At 37.5% G+C, this 20,637-nt stretch overlaps 1 protein-coding gene across 1 annotated transcript in view; it reads left to right on the plus strand.

Annotated features, from left to right (window-relative positions):
* Positions 1-20,637, plus strand: part of LOC145672561 (sodium channel protein Nach-like) — a 107,933-nt gene that overhangs the window by 23,592 nt on the left and 63,704 nt on the right. Inside the window, exon 2 of the mRNA XM_081741720.1 lies at positions 2,691-2,873. Coding sequence (XP_081597846.1) covers positions 2,704-2,873 — 170 coding nt within the window. The 5' untranslated portion in view covers positions 2,691-2,703. The remainder of the gene's footprint in view (positions 1-2,690; positions 2,874-20,637) is intronic.

Here is a 20,637-nt window from a genome sequence, read left to right on the forward strand (position 1 = left end):
AATATAGTTTAAATGTTGTAACACCACACCATTCGTTGACCTCTCGTGAAGCGGAGGGATTCTGATAAATTCTACAAAAAAACAAAAATAAAAATAAAATAAATCAGGAACCAAAATGTTGTATATCATTTACACTATCAGACGAGAAAACTTTCGGTACGAGATGAGAAAACCTTGTCCGCTTTTGTCTCGTCCCATCTCGTGCATAATACTAATTATTATTTTCTCTAGTTGGCAGGGTAGGAATAATCTGAACAATCGCAAAACTGTCAAAGGAATGAAATGATGTATGATCCTACTAGGAATAGAGCTCTTGTAGTATACAATGTTTAAATTAACTTTATTCATATTATATATAGCTATTTATGGCACGAATTTTGTTCAAATATTGGAGTTGGCTGCCAAGGCCAAATTGTGTGAAGTACATCGAGGGGCCACAGTACATTATTGTACATAAAAGGTGTCTCAAACAGAATATAATGCCTTACTTTCGTCTTCTTCTTTTTTTTAACTTTCTTAAAATTCAACCAACATCTACTAACTTACCATACAAATGCATAAATAGTTGTTTTGAAAATAAAATGAACTCACTATAAACAATAAGAAAACAATTCTTTTATTACAACAATACTAGGGACAATTTCAGGCCATTGTTGACAGCACGTGGTGGTCTCTGGCCCCGGGCCACAAATACAGTGTAACATTCTGAGGCCAAAGATTAATTGCATTACTAATAACATTTTATTAACATTTTCGAACAAAATTTGATAAATTCCTTTAGGTATTAATTTAACACGTTGGCTGCCATGAGACCCGAAAACGGGTCTCAGTGAACGTCACGGGTGGAGCCGTTATATCCACTTTTGGATATCGCCTCAGCTACCTCTTCAGGCCGCGATACCCGCACGGTAGAGACCTGCACGGGCCGAATTTTTCGGCCCGAGCCCAATCCAGCCCGAATGTACCTAGGCCTGACCCAGCCCGGGCCCGAAAAATTTTGGAGATTTTCGGCCCGAGCCCGGCCGGGTCCGATAAGTTTTTTAAAATTCTTGGCCCAAGCCCGGCCCGGGCCCGATGAATTTTAAAAGTTTCATTTTGTAACATTTTTCACGGACACACTTCTTCGTTTGCCTTTATTCCAATTATCGTTTAACGGAAGTCAATAATTATTAAAGAATTGCAATTGGTCGGCCCCAGCCCGGCCCGACCTGAAGAGAAATCAGTGTCGGCCCGCCCAAGCCCGGCCCGGCCCAAAGAAATAACAGAGTCGGCCCGCCCAAGCCCTGCCCGCGGGCCGGGCCGAGCCCGGCCCATGCAGGTCTCTACCGCACGGAGGTTTCACTTATTATTTGTTTCTCCGAACAAAAATAAGCATTATTCTTCATTTTATTATTGTCAATAATAAGAGCAATTGTCACTGTGCATCTCATGAAGGGGTTTGAATTGTGGCGTAATATTTTTTTTCCAATTAATATTGAAATTGGAAGTGGTCGAAGAATTAATTAATTACAGGAAATAGATTCTCCCTATTTATTACGGTTTCTGTACTATAGCCAGAAGTGATTGATATCTGTCACTTCTGGGTTAAAACTGAAAATGATACATATTCCCAAAACGCTAACTCTGTTCCTAACTTTTTAAAACTCTTTGCGTCCTGACTGAAATTGGAGTTGATCTATCAAGTAGTTCTTTAGATTCGTTCGTCACCCGGACGGACCGACAGATGGGCACACGCGCAGGATAAATGTGTATAGGAATTTTGGTATACCAAACTCCCTAAAAATAGGCAATGTTTAAAAACATACAGACTAAATGGAATAGAATGTATGAAAAAATTAGTATGGTTTGAAGTGTAGAGCTCCATAAAGAAAGAAGTCTAGCATACCATGTTTATTTTATGTTCACCTGTGTTCCTGATTCGTTGATTAAGGTATAATTATTGCTGCTTCTACTACAGGATATCCCATAGAAATATGCTCAACCTTTATTGATCTATCACTCGCATTCTTTTTGGTTTGTTACACAATGTGTAAACGATTTGCGAAAAAAGAAACTACGCCATATTATCATTATCTTTTGTTAATATTATTCTATTAGAGCTGTAAATATGTCAAATGAATACCGTAATCAAAGTTAAGTATGTGTATAGTAGCCAGTTGAAATTCGAGTATATTTTCTGAGAAATCCTGTATATGGTACATGAAGAAATACTGTACGTTGGAAAGAAATTAATTCCATATCTGATCATATTATCGATAAAATAGCATTACGTCCATAGAAGCTAAATGTTTATTGATATTCGGCTACTAATGGAATGAAATAATTGTCATATATATTGGAGGTCAAGAGCACGTTTTATTGACTGTCAGCTTTCCCATATCTAATATCTGTAATAGAAAAAAATAGAAACAAAAAAATATCTTGTTGACACACTACCCTATCGATCAGAATTAGCCATTGTTTGTCAGTTTGACTGCTACACAACACGCGAAATTACTCTCTCGGAGATAGCGACCACAAGAGAACAAAAAATTGTTCAAACTATACAAAATATATTTTACATGTAGCAAGTATGTGGTTATTTGCTTACCTAATATGTTTCGAAACAATTTACTTCATTCTTACAAACGAAACTTAAGGAAATTACCTTATACTGATATTTTGACTTGTTCTCTCTCTTTTTTTTAAAGGTACTGTATTGTGATGAAAAATATTGGTAGACAACTCTCAGGATCGGCGTGGTTAGGATGTAAATGGAAGAACGTAATAGCGATTCAGCGTAGTTGCAAACTTGTCTTTAAAATGTACCTTGAAAATACGTCTCTTCATGGTTTTCGATATATTGCAGCACAAGACATAAGACCAATTTATAGGTATGTATTTATTTATTTTTGTTTTTGGTTAATTAGGTGTAAATATATCGTTTCCGTAATTATTTTGGTGACTAAATGAAATTTTAAGGAATTGAGGTAAATATGATTCCATATAAAATATTTTCAACAACTAATTCATATTTCATATTTTGTTATACCTATAAACCTCATTTAACCCATTTGGTGCCATAATTTTTCTACTGCATATTTTTGATTGAGTGCTACATATTTTCTCTTACATAGGACACATATACAAAAGAAAAATAGGTTTTGATTGTATGTACCGGGGTACGCCCGGTATTGCCTGTCCTATATATAGGACATTGGCCTTTTCGGTTGACAATTCTAAAAAATAAACAAAATTATATTTAATTTTTACTAAGTTTTATTAAACAACGTTTGCAAGATTTCATTCCCGTACAATGTGTCTTAGCACCATTACACAGCACTGTTACACTAACGATGGTAATTATCAAAGCACGGAACAGCACACAAGCCAACCTGGCATTCCTGACATGATGTTATCGGCTTTTTTGGACATCCTTGACATCTTCTTTGCTTTCCTTTCTCATTTCGTATAAGGGTATGTTTGCTAGCTTTTCGTGCTTCTGAACACTTTCTGTACAGTCCCTGTGGCCCCAGACAAAGTCTTGTCGATGCAGACTGTGAGAGCAATGCCATTGTAACACTTCTGTGAAATTCTAGAAGATCCAAATTACCTAAGTCCAAGATCTGATAAAGTTTCCATCCAGCAACTAAAGCAGTTTCAACAACATTCGTAAATAAGTTCCAATACCATTTCTTGCCCTTGATCTTGACTGGGTATAAGCTCATCAATTTGTGAAATAAATCTACGCCATTCTTGAATTTGTTATATGAAACAATACATGAAGGCACTTTGATGTTTTCTTTACGGCCTTTGTTATTTCGTGTGACTGTTTCCACACAATCAACGGATTCAAAATTTGTTACAACAGTAACAGCCTTGTTATCATTCCATTTAACCATACTGACTTCTGAATTACGATCAAATCTTGTGTCCACAAATCCTCTTTCCTTTTTTGTTAGTTCTTTTGAGGACATCAAAAGACATTTTCCGGTTCTATTTTCCCTGACTGTTCCAGTCATGAAAATGTTTCTTTGTCTCAGATTAGAAGCAAGATTGTATGACGAAAAGAAGTTGTCCGTATATACCGAATGGCAGTCTGGGTTTTCCACAACGGAAGCAAAGATTCCACAACATAATCGGATAATCTGCTATCCCCTTGAGATCCAGGTTGGTAGGGAATTATATGCAGTGGGTAACCATTGTGTGTGGCTAACATCCATAATTTGTACCCAAATTTCACCGGTTTACCCTTCATATACATTTTCAAACTATTTCTACCATAATATCGTACCATTCTCTCATCTATAGTCAATTCATGAACAAATACCCCAAATTGTTGAATAGCATCATTTATTAGATTATACAAGGGTCTGACTTTGAAGTAATGGTCAGATTTGTCTATAACGTCGTTATTGTTAAAGTGAATGAACTTTTTTAATTGTCTGAATTTGTTGCGTGACATAGTTTGCACAATTAGTGGAAAATTGCAGTCAGCTGATGTCTCCCAATACATCGACTGACGTGGAACAAAAACGTAACCACTATACAACAAAATTCCTAAAAATTGCCTGATGTCATTTTCACATACGGAAAAGTCTGTATTATGTTGAGCAGCATATCGGTTTGTCTCAGTAACGGTGTGTGCAATAATCTTTTCAATGAAAAGTTCGAATATCTGAATTGGCGTTCGGTTTGTTAATTCTGTTTTCAGATTTTCTACGTGAGAATTGTCCATTTTCACCGGTGTCTTTGAATATGCACACTTACCTTTACTCCATGTTGGTCCTTTCCCACTTTCTTCAACTAACAACGCATCATCATTTTTACTTTCAATTAGTGTTACGGTCCCGCACACCTCAGGAATGCCCTCTTCCCCCATATCTTGAATTCGACGATCTTCGTTTTCAAGGAATTCATCATTAATAGTTTCTTCGTCACTTACCAAATCAGGCTCTGGTGGAAGTATTGCAATATTGACATCATCTTCTTCCGAGTCGGACGGTAAGTTTTCTAAGTATTGAAGTATTTCCCCTGTTGTTGTGAAGATCTGAAATAAGAAGAAAAGATATGTAGCTGCAGATCTGCACTGTAGATAGAACCTCAACTAACCTAACATGTAACAACAAATTTAAATAAAGCAGATGGTCCCTCGCGACAATGCTACCGCGATGAACCACACAAAACCCACAGCCAGTGGGGGCTGGTGGGCGTGGCATGGAAGTATAAACCTCCAGGACATGCCTAGATGGCCTGTGTTGTGGAACGAGTGTGGCTCAAGAGGCGCTGTGCGTAACCTAACCTCACCTAACCCCTAATACCCCTACATATTTGTATAATGTCAAAAATTCTACCATTTTATTTAGTTCAAGGGTCAAAGCTGAAGCACATAAATCTAATATTACCTTACCTAACGTCAAGAAATATATATATATATATATATATATATATATATATATATATATATATAGACAGATAGATAGATAAAATATATAGTAAACAAGCTATCTAAATTCTTCCAGTACTGTTTACAATCTGAAGGTCCACATGATGCAGATTCCTATTGTACGTTAGTTCTATTACCTTTACCGTAAATAAATGGCAAATCCGTTTCAAACTTATGTATACATAGAGTTTCGTTGCTATTTTACCCGGAAATTGAAATTCCTTGAAACCAGTAGGCTAAATGGCCAATGTCCTATATATAGGACACTAAAGAAACAAGGTATTTTTATCACATTATTTTATTTTCTGAGTTTAAACAACTAATGCATCAAAAAGAATTATATTTTAAGAATATAAAACAAATGCTTACCTTCGATTTCTTGGCCTTTTCCATTTTCTGTTTCGAAGACAAGAGAAACGTTCATCAACAATCCAAATTCCAGATATTTAACGATACCTGATTTCCCTCCAAAATGTACCAATCTTCCACACACGACGAACAAAGAAAGTATGTACTTGTCTGAGCATGCGCAGAACCGAACAACATTCGGTTGATTAACCAGTGTTGCAAACCGACGTATTTTGTCACTGTCCTATATATAGGACATTGGCGCCAAATGGGTTAAAATCTCAAAAAACATGCACTTCTCCAATGTTCTCAATTTTATAAACTTTAGTGATTGATCAGAAAATTTAGCAACATGGTAGTAATGTTGGGACACACTTTAATTGTATCCTCGTCGCCAAAAGTGCATTTACATCGCCGTGAAGGGTATGTGACCACACAGTACTCTAAGGAAGGGATTGTTGCATAAGAAATTTTGATTAATTTTGAAGAGTTTTTATTTTGACTAGGGAAATAACGTAGGTATAGGGAGTAAAGCATAGATTTAAAGCATCAGTGCACTGTCATCTCTGAAAAGATTTGTATTCTCAGTTTTTCAAATTATTGTCTTATATATTAAGTTAAAAACTGCTAACAACTGCTACTAGCGCTGTTACTCTTCAGGAATTTACTACGACATGTTCGGGCTTGAATTATTTCATTCGCCTCACTGTAATTATTTGAGAATGGAAACTGATTAAGCTGAACATGAATATGTTTTGTTGTCTTAAAGCAAGGGCCGTAATAAATGTAGATAAGGTTCTTATTATTATATAAAACACATAAGTATTTATTCCGTGTATAGAATAATATAATACAGTAACTAGGCAACATCATAATCACTAACGCCCGCAGGATTTTTTCCAACGGGGGGGGGGTGAGACCGCTATAGAGTTTTTTTTGTTTTATTCCATATATGTATTAACAGTCATAACATTTATCATTGATAGCGTATATCGTCTTTCGCCGCTGTAGCCTATTAGTCAGAACATTCATCTCCTGTTATGATGTCGAAAGAAAAAATTAATTGATATGACAGTGATGTGATTAATTTTACTGCACCCTGGATCGATCTATCTTCGATTTACTCGTACTCCCCCAGGCCCCCTGCCCCAGGTATTTCAGCTGCTGCGTTATATTATGGTTCTATGTCAGAAGGGCCCGACAAAGGGCAAAGACCGAAAGGCCAGAGTCAAAATGGCCCGCGACAAAAGGACCCGAGTCAAAACGGTCCTGCTTCAAACGGACGCGGGTTGAGAGGGGCCCCGCTAGTTAGGGGCCCGAGTCAAAATGGCCAATGTAAAATGGGCCCAGGTTGAAACGTCTCCGCAACAAAAGGGTCCAAGTCAAACGAGCCCGTGTCAAAAGGGACCACGCTACAAAAGAGCCAGACTACAATGGCCCCGCAACAAAAGTGCTCGAATCAAAAGGTTTCCACAACAAAAGGGCAGGAGTCAAAAGGGCCCGAATCAAAACGACCCTCATCAAAAGGTCCAGGTCAAAAGGGTCCCATAGCAAAAGGGTCCGAGTAAAAAAGGGACTTGCCTCAAACGAGCCCGGCTGAAAAAGAGCCCTACTACAAAACAGACCTAGTCAAACGGTCCGGGCTAAAAGGCCTCCGTAACAAATGGGCCCGATCCAAAAGGGGCCGAATCAAACGACGCTCATAAAAAGAGCCCGGCTCAAAAAACCCTGGATCAAAAAAGGGCATCGCTGCATAATGGCCCGAGTTAAACGGCCCGTCGTCAAAAGGGCCCGGTTCGGAAGATCTCTGCAAAAATGGGCACGAGTCAAAACGCCATTCATCAAAAGGACCCGAGTCAAAAGGGTCCCACGACAAAAGGGCTCGAGCCCCAAGAGACCTGCGTCAAATGGGCCAGGGTCAAAATGGGTCCCGCTACGAAAGGACCTGAGTGAAATGGCCCCGCGTCAAAAGGTCTCCGCAACAAAAGGGCCCGAGTCAAAATGGGCCGAAACGAAATCCCCTTATGAAAATGGCCAGGACCAAAAGAGTCCCGCTACAAAAGAGCCCGAGTCAAAACTTTCCCACGTCAAAGGGCCCGGGTCAAAAGTTCTCCGCAACAAAAGGGCAGAAGTCAAAAGTGGCCCCTCTACAAAGGGCACGAGTCAAAACGGACCCGCGAAAAAAGGGCTTGGGTCAAACTTCACCGAAAGAAAAGAGCAGGAGTCAAAAGGGCCCGAATCAAAAAAGCCGCGTCAAAAGAATCTCACGACAAAAAAGCCCAAGTCAAAAGAGACCTGCCTGTAACGAACCCGGGTCAAAAGATGCCCGCTACAAGAGGGCCCGAGTCAAAATGATCCTCGTCAAAATTGCCCGGGTCAAAACCTCCGCAACAAAAGGGTTTGAGTCAAAAGACCCGAATCAAAACGCCCCTCATTTAAACGGCCCGTGTCTATAGGGCCCCACGACAAAATGACCCTAGTCACAATGCCCCGCGTCAAACGGGCCCGAATCAAAATACCCCACATCAAAAGGTTCCCACTACAAAGGGGCTCAAGTCGCAAGGGCTCTGCATCAAACGGGCCAGAGTGAAAAGGGACCCGCTACAAAAGGACCCGAGTCAAATGGCCCCCTGTCAAAAGGGCCTGGGTCAAAAGGTCTACGCAACAAAAGGGCCCGAGTCAAAAGGGGACGAATCAAAACGCTTCTCATGAAAAGGGCCTGGTTCAAAAGAGTCCCACGACAAAAGGGTCCGAGTCAAAAGAGCCCTGCATCAAACGGACCCGAGTCAAAAGGGGACCCGCTACAAATGCCCGAGTCAAAACAGCCCCGCGTCAAAAAGGCCCGGGTCTAAAGGATTCTGTGGCAAAAGGGCCAGAGTCAACAAGAAACTGCGTCAAACGGGTCCTGATCGAAAGAGGCACCACTACAATAGGGCACGGGTCAAAACGGCCAGGCGTCAACTGGACCCGAGTCAAAAGGGCCCGCGTCAAAAAGGCCCAAGTCAGAAAGACCCCGCGTCAAAAAGGCCCAAGTCAGAAAGACCCCGCGTCAAAAGGGCCCGGTAAATACGGTTCCACGGGCAAAAAGCTTGAGATCAAAGCAAGAGTGGATATCAGGCATACACAAGAGGATTTTGTCCCCTTAGTAAGTTGAAGTGTTTGTGCAAATGAAGGAAATATATCTGTAGTTATTAGTAACAAATAGGAAATTTGAATGGTAATATTAGTTTTGTTTGTTTGTTGATTGTTTTGGAACACTTGCTATCGCTTAAGTCGTTCTCCATGAAAGTTTGCTTGCACTCCCGTCATAGGCGGACTGGGTATATTAGGGCCTAGGCCGCGGTTATCATGGAGGGCCCTCAGACTTTAATACCAATTTCTCAAGTAACGTACAATCAGTGGCGCAACCAGCTATGAACTCGGGGGCCCATGCCCTCTCCGAAACAAACCTGATCTATCTTATACAGCAGCGCTGCAGACAAATTTTGGTGAAATTTCAAAATAGATCAATGCATAAATGAATATTGAATTAAGTGAAAGCACTGTACGAAAGGAGAAATACCCAGTGAAAACCCCTACATTAATTTCTTAGAGTAATAAATGTTAGTAAAGAATGCGTCATTTTATGCAAAAATAAAGATGTTCAAAATAATTATTATAGCGCAAATTTTAAAACTTGTAACCGTTAATAATAGGGAGTTTGTGAATTGGAATTTTCATTTTAAGTTTTTTTAGCATGTTAATAATAAGGATAACTAAATTGCTTGTAATGAGGAGAATTCAAAATTTCAATTTTGTCCACATCAAGTGGTGCAGCACGTCGTTTGCAGACTACTGTACTGGATATTCTTAGCCCCTCCCGAAATAAAATCCTGGTTGCGCCACTGCGTACAATGAACATCTGCGATGAGCCATCGCGTTATGCAGTTGTAAATTCGTTGTTACTTGATAGTTGTTGCAAGCTATAATTTATCATTGGCCATTGGAAATTTGATGTCACAGCAAGCACAAAATTTCCAGAAACATAAACTATCAAGATAATATTTTATAATTATTATTGTATTACCACACGGGTTGTCTAAAAAGTCCCCTGACATGGATAACTCTGTTATTATCAGAGTTACAACAAAATGTAAGAAGAGAAATCGCCTACAAATATAATGTTTTTAATAGACAGTAACTTCATTCATTTATGTTGTAAGTCCGGGTAAATGGTAACGTTTTCCCGCCTATATTTTGTTATAACTCTGATAGTAAGAGTTACCGTATTTCATGGGACTTTTGAGACACTCTGTATAGTAGCTGAAACACTAAAAAAATAATAGCGAATAAGTTTTACTATGGAATGAACAGGACAGCTTAATAAAAATTGTAACACTAAACAACTAATAATAACTTATGACTGTGGAATGAACACGATAGTTTTACTGAAAATGATAAACACTGCTAAACCACTAAACAACTAATAATTTTAAAAAGTTAAAATTCTTTGCAGTTCAGCTTATGAATTGCGGAGTTCCTGAATAACTTCGTTCACAGACACAAAATTTAACATGTCTCTTTCCATATTCATTAGCAAAAATGTGTCCAAAATATCTTCACACAAACTAGCTCTGAGATTTGTTTACTCTAACTTTAACTTTGAGAAGCACCTTCCACATGTCACTTGTGTGCATGGTAGAGACATCGCATGTTTGTATACAATGTATAAATTATTAAAGCAACTAGACTGACAGAAATTGGTACAAAATTTTCCCTGCACATGACAAACAATTTTTATACAAGGTGTTTGCAGCATCATTATCACTCTTACCGTGGATCCCGTCCAAAGATGTTCCATCTCCCATAGCATGCTCAGATGCATAATCATCATCATCTTCTACGGATCCAGGGGCATCATTCTCTTCAGGATCATCAAAAACCAGAACGTTTTGTGACAGTAAAATACACGACAGAGAACTGCTGGAGCTCTTTGTATATTTTCTCCTGTTTTATATTTAGATTTTTTTCGCAAGAACTCTGAAAGCTCTTGCAGATACATCATTCTTCTTGATTTCTGAAAAGTGCTTGGGTTCCAGTATTTGGAGCTCTTTTGGCTGCTGAAATCTATCACTGACACATGTAACAGCTGCATTCAGAATTTTCGTTGAAGTTTTTTTATTCTGAATAAATCATTTTCACTTATATTTAAGTTCTTTTCCAGTTCATCTGCTCTCGTAGCATTTTCTTCTTCTTTAAGATTATTCTGTGCAGAAAGTCTTTTTCCATTGCTATCTCTACACCAGATTGCGCAAGCTGTTGATTTATTTTCACACAAAATATTTTTGTATTTTCGTAAAGCATTAAACAGACATCTTTTGCCTCTATTTTCTTCTGAAGCTGCTGCTGCAAATTGTCTAGAAGCCTCCAGGTTGTAAGATAGTCCAATCCGTGAGACTTCAGATATTTTGAAACAGGCTCCGTTTCCGTAAATAAGTCCTGAAACACAGAAGTCCTCATTACAGTGTTAAATTCTGTCCATTTATTCAGCAAAGTTTAACTTAAAATTTTGATTTCGCATTAAAACCCCTGTCCTGTACATCATCATTGAGGAACAATAAAAATGAAAGAAATCTTGATGATAGACAATCGTCCTCGTCTTGGCTTCATGTTTCGTAGCGAAACTCGTTAGTGTCCACTACTGCATTCAGTGCCTTGTTTCTGCTCCATCATCGTGTCGTACCAACTTGTTGAACTTTTCGTAGTCTGTCATGTCCCTCGTGGCTTGCATCAATCATTTTCTTACAAACATCCTTTTTTTGTAGTATTCAGACAGAACACGGCACTGGTTTCAAATAAATTTGCAGCTTCAGGGATCTACTCAGTCGAATTTGTCATAACCAAATTAAGAGCATAAGCCATGCATTTGGTGTAAATGATTTCAGAATTATCCTTCTCCAGTAATGCTTTAACTTCCTAATAGCAGCCATTGAAGTTAGCAGCTCCATCAAAAGAGCAACTTACAATATCTGACATCAAAACATTTTTGTCACAAAGTACTCTTTTGATTTTATTATAAGTTACTTGTCTTGTAGTGTCACTGTGTACCACTGGCGTCTCTGGCATATACAATTTGGGGAGGACATCAAAGAAAGTTATTTAAATGGTATTATCTAGCCCAACCTGTTTATTATCTTTAATTCCATTTGTTACATTTCTGCTTACTTTCACGGACCCCGTGAGGCATATCTCTGTTAACTCTGTTAACAGCCTGAATATTATATGACAAATAAATATAATTATTATTATTTATATGTTATTCTGTCGTTAGTAAATAAATTAAATTAGAACAAAATATTGAATATTTTGTACCTCAAAATATTGGGGGGACGCGTCCCCCTCGTCCCCCCGCCAGAGACGCCCAAGCTGTTTACGACAAGTGCTAACAGCCGCTCAAATACTTGACCGTTTATAACGTAGAGAATTACTATATCCAGCTGATTAAGCCATGAAACATCTTGGATAGAATCAACCATTATGTTGAAAATGCCCGCTTTCTTGGCGTCTTCCACTGTTTTCTCCTGTTATTTTGTAAACTTTTTGATAGAAAATAAATTTTTAAAAATGCTTTGTTTTTCCATTTTTAACTTATCAAATATAGACTTACAAGATGTATTAACATCCATAAAGAACCAATCAGCCTGTGGTTAAATATGAACCCAGCTACAAACCAGGCACCAGTCTTCAACCTTGAAAGGGCCGCAACTACCCAACATTATGAAAAAGAGGTCCCAGGTCCCAACAGCTTAACATGATGAGAAACATGCCTAGGACCGCAACTGCTCAATGAAATGAAATAAGGGCCCCAACTGCCCAATGTAATGAATAAAGGGTCCAAGGCCCCAACTTCTCAATGTAATGAAAGAAGGCCCCAACTGTCCAATATATTGAAAGAATGGTCTCAAGGCCCCAGGTACAAACTAAATCACAGTTTCTGATAATAAAAGACCATAGTGAAATATGGACCTAGCCACAAATCTAGTAACAAAAGGACCCTATTGAAAAAGATAACTTACTGATTGATGGAAAGATGGAAGAGGAGTGTGTGTTGGTAGCATAATCACACTGAGCTACCGAGTTATTTAGCTCTCTTTTGTTTTAGCTTTTCTTTCTCTTTCTTTCTTTATTCTTTCATCATTGTTTTCTTAGAGAGCCTAGGCCGCGATTGCGACTTAAGGGCCCTGGCCAGTCCGCCCCTAACTACCGTCTTTCTGAGTTTGGAGTTTGTATTCTCGTGACATATCCCAATCAAACTTTATCTATTGCTGACTTTCTCCTTACTTCTAAAATTCCATTTCTACTCCTGGATCAAAGTATAAAAATACATATTAGTATGAAAAATATTCTGTGGAAAACATAGTTTAATTTTGCTGTGAGAAGACATATGTGGATCTGTATACAGGGTTAATGAAAAGTATTGGGACAGAACAATAATAACGACATGTCAATTGCATTGATTTGGAGTGTGGTCACCATGGAAGGCATCTTGAATTCCGCCATATTGCATATCACACATTGTTTTAAATGTAAAAGGTTATGATTTTACACTTCAACTTAGACTTGAATATTCACACAAATGAGAATGTGAATTCATTTTTGACATTTCATCTGTTTGAGACAGGGTGTGCTATGTTTTACATATGTATCAAATAGGGAAAGTATTATGACAGGGCTGTAACAAAGAGAAGCATAGACGGAGGAAAAGCAAATTTTAAAATTTGGCATTGGTGTATAAACTGCGTTAAATGATTTAGTGCATATCATGGCAGCCATCTTGAATTCCGAATATTGTATACCACACAATATTTTTAAATAGAAAGAGGTATGTGTTGAGTTTTGATTTAGAGTTTAACGTCCCGTTCAGCAGTGATGCTATATGAAAAGAGGTATGTGTGTCACATATATTTATGCTAGAATCATCGTACAAACTACATTCATCGTCCGTTTCAAAAGCATCGGAGTCTACATTATTTATTATTTCCATAATTTCTCCGGACGAAAATACGTCACTATCATAAGAACCACGATTTGTCGCGGTGGTATTCATTAGGGATGGCCTTTTTCAAAAAATCTGTTTTTCGATTTTCGGAAATTTCATTTCTCGTTTTTTTCGTTCGTTTTTCGAAAAAAAATGTTTTTCGTTTTTTGGGAAATTTTTCCGTCTTTCATTTTTCGAAAAAAATTTGTTTTTCGTTTTTTCGAAAGATTTTTCGTTTTTCGAAAAAAATCGTTTTCCCTTTTTCGATGATTTTTCGTTTCTCGAAAAAGTTTTCGGAATTCGTGGAATGATAATGTGGGACGAAATGGGAGTATCCCGGGAAAATACACGGACACGATGTTGTCTGCCACGAACTTACTTGGCCTGGTATCAAATGCACAAGAGGAAAGCGTTCTAACACTGAGCTACCGTGCTCCTTGAATTTGGATCTAATGAAAGGATAGTGTGTAGTGCCTACTATTGATGAAACTCATTCAATCACGACCAAAATTAGTATGGTTATGGACTGCAAAGTATTTAGTACACACGTTAAATATTATGGTGTTTGGACTTTGGTCCCAGAGTTATTGCTAATCAAATTTGTGTTTTAAGTTAGTGATATCAAGAAATTTCACTAAGTCGCATTTGATTAAACTCAAATGATCTTGACGAAAGTTGGTAGGATTGTAAATATTGACAAGCTTGGTATGCATGGAAGCTCATGTAAAATATTATGATGTACAGACTTTTTGTTCCTGAGTTATTAGCTATCAATGTTAGGTTTGGAATCAGTGAAATCAAGAAATTTCATTAAAGCACGAAAGATGGAACTCATCCAATTTTTACCAAACGTGGTAAGATGGTAGATCTTGACGAGCTTAGTAACTATAAAGGTAACCAAGAAAGATCTGTCGCTTTTTCACCCAAGACCTTCAAACATCGATATTTAACCTAAGACATGCCTGGAAGATCAAAAATAGTCTCCTTCTGCCAACGTTTTGGAAGGCCATATATTCCATCGCGGTAGAACTTGGTGGGCCGTGAATCGAAGAAGGTATCAAGTGCATTTTGCACCTCTACTATGGATTTGAACTGGCGTCCTCTAAGCTGATTGTCCAAGGAATGGAACAGGTGGTAATCGGACGGTGCAATGTCCGGAGATTATGGCGGATGCAATAGTGTTTCCCATCCAGTGTGTAGAATGGTGTCCCGGGTCATCTTAGGCACGTGGGGCTTAGCGTTGTCTTGTAACAGGAGGACCCCTTTGCGATTCAGAAGTGCTGGCTCCAGAGTCTTGAGTTTTTTCTTGAACACGGCTCAACTGCTGACAGCTCTGACTAGCCTGTAGCTGTATATTTTTTTCTCAAAATACTGTTCAGAAAAATTGGACTTGAACTTAGTTAAATCAATAAATTTCATTAAAACGCGTTAACCTCATCCGATATTGGCCAAAGTTGATATGGTCATAGACTTTAACGAGTCTGGTATTCGTGCGAGCTCAGCATGAAATATTGTGATCCACAGACCCTTGGTTCTCGGTTCTTGAGGGATTAAATTAGAAATAATAATTCACAAAGGTAAACAGAGTAAAATTTATATTTTACAGAATATTAAAAAATAATTATTTACTAATAGTGATTATTAATGTGATATCGACAATATGGCATTACTGCTGAATCGCCGGACCAATTTGAAAATCGAAAAAATGGAGCAAAATATATTGCATTTGGTTATATTTGGTTGGATTACATTAAGTTACGTTAGATTATGTTATTAGATGCGCAGTTTTACTATACGGATCCACAGTATAAGTAGGAGTAGGAGTAGCAGTAGTAGTAGTAGTAGTGGGAGTAGGGGTAGTGATAGTAGTAGGAACGGGTTAGAAGCCCCACAGGGGTTTGTTGGTTTCTGTTCTCGACATGAAATGGGCAAATTAAAGATGTGCTCAAATTTATCTATACATTTTACAATCTATGGATCCGTATAGTAAAACAAGTGTACCGCTCCGCGAAATAGTCCATCCGCCTCCACATACAGTGCCGCTTACAACATCAAAAACAACCAGCAAATACAATCACTATCTGAGCTTTTGCTATTCCCCTTACCTGACTTTCAATCACTCTTCCTCATAAACTTAAATAAATTCTCCAATTGACCCGGTAAATTTCCTAAAATTTGTCCGGCGATACAGCAATTAGCCCGACAGTATATTTTATAATGTAAAAAGAAGACTAACAAATTACCAAATAGAAGGATCCTGTATAAACTGATCGTGATAGTGTCAGGCAACTCTGTAATAAATTGACTTTTAACAATTGATTTTAACAAAATATGAAACATGAAGTGATTATATGTACTGATACTAAAGACTTCTCACTAAGATCCCCCATTCATTTCTCTTATTTTCTATAACTAATTAAGTCAGTATTAAAAACAATTTGATTCTTTCAAAAATAGGCAATTTAATACTAACAAAATACTATTGAATGGTTTATTTGTTCTAAAGATGTTTTACATACGGTAGAACAAAGAACTAAGTATCTGACTATAATAATCTCATCAAACGAGAATTCAAAGTTTAAATAGGTGGGTCTTCGTTTTCGTATTAGTTTTTACTGCTACTAACTTCAGTAGAAGAATACTACTAAGATGAAAATTTTTTATGTGGTTTTTTGTTGAAGTTCAGACTCCCTTTTCAGTATCGAGCAAGACTATACAAGACGTGGACCTACATTTTAAAGTGGAATCCGAACCACCATAACACGTTCAATGTTTTCCCACTCGGGACCCTGTCCATCAAAGGAATACGTGCTAGCCACTAGACCAATGGCAGGGCTTGAAATCTTTTCTTGGAATAATGAAATTATATATTTAAAAGAAACGTTTGTCGCTTCCTAGTACTTTTCCCGTTCTATGAGAAAAAAGATTGTAACCAGATATATAGTAAGTATTTATCACTTTCGGTTGCATTAAACTTAGAGATGGAAACTACCATTGTGGCACAGAATCCATATCAAAAATTGCTTCCGGCTATCGTCTTTTCTTTACTATGAAATCGGAAATGGTAGTTTCTCACTATTTCCGGTTTACATAGAGGGATAACGATCGATATGACAATCTTCGAATCCTGGATTCATATATATAAACATATCTCATTATCTCTTATTATTTTTGTTCTATGGTGATCACTATTGAAATTAGAAGTGGTAGTAAATTTCTACCACAGGATAAAACTTGGAGATAGTCTATTGCGAAGGTACTGAATTCATGCTTCTCGCTATTACCATGCTTGCTCTATGGTGATCAATACTGAAACCGGGAGTTGTGATCAGGGGCGGATCCAGGACGGACTTCTGGCGGGGGTTATAATACTGCTACTTAGAGCTATTTTTACGAGCTCCAACTCTGGGAGGGTTTTATTTATATATAAAATAAGAGTGTTCTTCTGGGGGGCGATCGACCCCTGGATCCCCCCTGATTGTGATACATTTTTTCTACTTCCTGTTTTTGTAGAGAAACAAATGAGTTTCGTTTCACAGTGAAAAACTAAAGAAAAACTAAGACTTGCAATCCATGAGAATTGAATATTCAAACTTCAGTACAACAAGTAGCACAACTAAAACTCTTGGTTGGAATAGATTAATAAGATCAAAGATAGAATCTGTTCCTCGGATGCTGAATCCGTATCAGAAAGCCATTATTAGCTATCACTTATCGTTTTTGTTCTATGGCGATAAAGATTGAAAGCAGGAATGGCTAATTTGAACCACTTCCGGCTTGAATAGAGGGTTAAGGGAGGAGACGGAATCTATTTTTAGGATGCTAAATCGATTTTAGAAAACTTCTCGATATCTTTTATAGTTTTTGTTCTATGAATATAAGTATTGAAACCGAAAGTAGTAGTAAATTTCAAGCATTTCCGGTTACAACAAAGTGAAGCAGGTTATGACGATATGTTCTCTTAAAACCCTGAATTGATTCCAGAAAATTGCTTGTCGCTATCTATTACATTTTTTGTTTTATCGCGACAAGTGTTAACACCGGAAATGGTTAATTTGAACACTTTCGGTTCAAATAAAGTGTTAACGAAGAAGGTGGAATCTATTCTTGGGATGCTGGATTAATTTTAAAAAATGCATCTCGATATCTCTGACCGATTTTGCTCTATGGAAATTAGTATTACCTATAAAATCAAAAATAGTAATAAACTTCAACCATTTATGCAATTGTGGAGTGTTGCGGATTGTAATTGTATTTGCTCTTGAGAACCTGAATCGATTGTAGGTGAACCACTTGTCGCTATCTATTACCAATTTTGTTCTGTGGCGATTAATGTTGAAACTTGTAATCGTTAATTTGAACCACTTCTGGTGTAAATAGAGATCAAGGGAGAAGGTAGAGCCTATTCTTAGAACGCTTAGTCGATCGCGAAAAACCGCATCACTATTTCTTCAAGCTTTTGCTTTATAAAAATCCGTATTGAATCCCTATTGAATATACTAGTAAATTCAGCCACTTTCAATTTCGATAGTATTGTGCGTTGAGATGATATATAGCTTATATACTCTTGAGACGCTGTATCGATTCGTTTAAAAAACACACATACACACTTGTGGCTATCTATTACTATTTTTGTTCTATATCGATCAATGTTAAACCGAAAATGATTATTTTAAACAACTTCCGATCAGAATAGAGGATTAATGGAAAAGATAGAGCTATTTCTAGGTAGTTGAATCGATTGCAAAAATCTACATCTCGATATCTCGTAATTCAGTATTGAAACCGGAAATAATAGTAAATATAAACAATTTCTGGTTGTGATTGAATGTTGTGGATAGTTGTTGTCTTAAGACGCTAAATTGTTTGCAATAAATCGCTTCTCGCTATCTATTACTCTTTTCGTTCTATAGCGATACAAATTGAAACCAAAAATGGTATTTGAACCACTTACAGTTTTAAATGGAGGGTTAATTTAGGAGATCGAACCTATTTTAGGGGCTCTAAATCGACTTCTCATTTTAGGGGCAAGAAACGACGTCTCAATATTTGTTACTATTTTGCTCTGACACCTCTCGACAGACAGACGGACAAAGCCATTCTAAAGACTTCCGACACTTATGCATAGCTTAAGCTGAGATGTGTAATAAGGGCGAACATTGAATATATTCTTGGGACACTGAATTGGTTCTGGAAAACCGCGTCTTTCTATATGTTACCGTTTGTGTTCTGTGTTGGTCAACAATGTAGCAGAAAGCGATAGATCTCTACCACTTCTGGATTAAATAAAAGTCAAATGCATTAGATGAATCTATTCGTGTTGCAAACCTATGCTTCTCGCTATTTCTTACCGCTCTTGCTCTGATACCAGCTGACAGACGAAAGGATGGATAGGCAGACAGATGAACATAGCCGTTCTATAAGACTTCCTATACTTATGCATAGTATACTATAGTTTGGAAGTACTATCAAATGAAATAAATTCAGTTTGTTTTACAAAAATTATCCGTTTTCCGTTTCTCGGTAGTTTTCGTTTTCCGTTTTTCAAAAAAAAAGTTTTTAGTTTTTTTTAAAAAAATTCGTTTTTCGTTTCTCGAAAAATTTTTCGTATTTTCGAAAAATTTTTCGTTTTCCATTTTTCGTTTTCGAAAAAATACGGCCATCCCTAGTATTCATAGCCAAAAGCTCAACTAAAAAGAGGAAGTGAATGCTAAGCAAGCTACAAGAAGGATGCTGAAACAACGCTTCCACTGGCTAATAGAAAAAGGAAAACAAAAGTAGCTACAGATGTTTGCCTTTTGAGTACTCATATCTTTTGGGGAATATATACTTGACATAACATGCCTTTTAAATCTACGCCAGATGTGACCTGTACGCATGAAGGTAAAAAATATTCGTAAAAGGTAAACAAAAGAGACTAGTTTTATGCTTCTGTTTCCTAATAGTCAACTTCGTGTTCAACTGCAGGAACTGACCTTGATACCTACTACTTGACTGAACACCTTGTAACAAGAGGGCAACTATAATTACCCATAGGTCTCTTTGCAGCTACACAGCGAGCTGTGTGTGTTATGTGTCACTCCCTGTCTGCCCCTGGCTGTGTTCGCGAAAACATTGTATGCTTTTCATGCTTTGAGGGAAAGGGTAAGACATCCTTGCACACCTTCGAACATAAAATGATCGAAAGACGGCCGATGTTAATGTAGAGTTCATAGTTTCAAACAGTGGCGTATACTGGTTTGAAGGCATGGGCTAGGACTGACCTTGCATATTATTATTATTAATAAAAATGGTAATAATAATAATAAAAGTAATATAATAATAATAATAATAATAATAATAATAATAATAATAATAATAATATGCATAACAATGAAGAAAAGTGGTTAATGTGTTTTGTTTGATCTTTTGTTTTGAGACCGTTAGTGCGTTTGCACACGGCAACGATAATATCGGTGGAACCACCAATAATGTCGGCGGTGAAATCTACTTCAATGTATTCAAATTGTAGCTTGCACACGCCACCGTTATTATCGGCCGATCCTCCGACACGCAGATGCTGTCGGCCAAGCCCCCGATACTGTCGGCGGTATCGCCGACACCGATTTTGTCGGGGGCAATGTTTTCCTATGATTGGATGCACACGCCACCGATAATGTCGGCCGGCCAGCGGGTTAGATGAAGAGAGTGAGTGGCAAGGCGCTGAGTATTTTTGTTTCGTTTCTTGTCTTTGGAATTTTGTGGTTTCCATTTTTTCTATTACAATTGTATATTATTATTATTATTATTATTATTATTATTATTATTATTATTATTATTATTATTATTATCTTGTCCTATAAACAAC

The sequence above is a fragment of the Thermobia domestica genome, chromosome 16 (assembly GCF_964235325.1).
Source record: "Thermobia domestica chromosome 16, izTheDome1.hap1.1, whole genome shotgun sequence".
NCBI classification, from domain to species: domain Eukaryota; kingdom Metazoa; phylum Arthropoda; class Insecta; order Zygentoma; family Lepismatidae; genus Thermobia; species Thermobia domestica.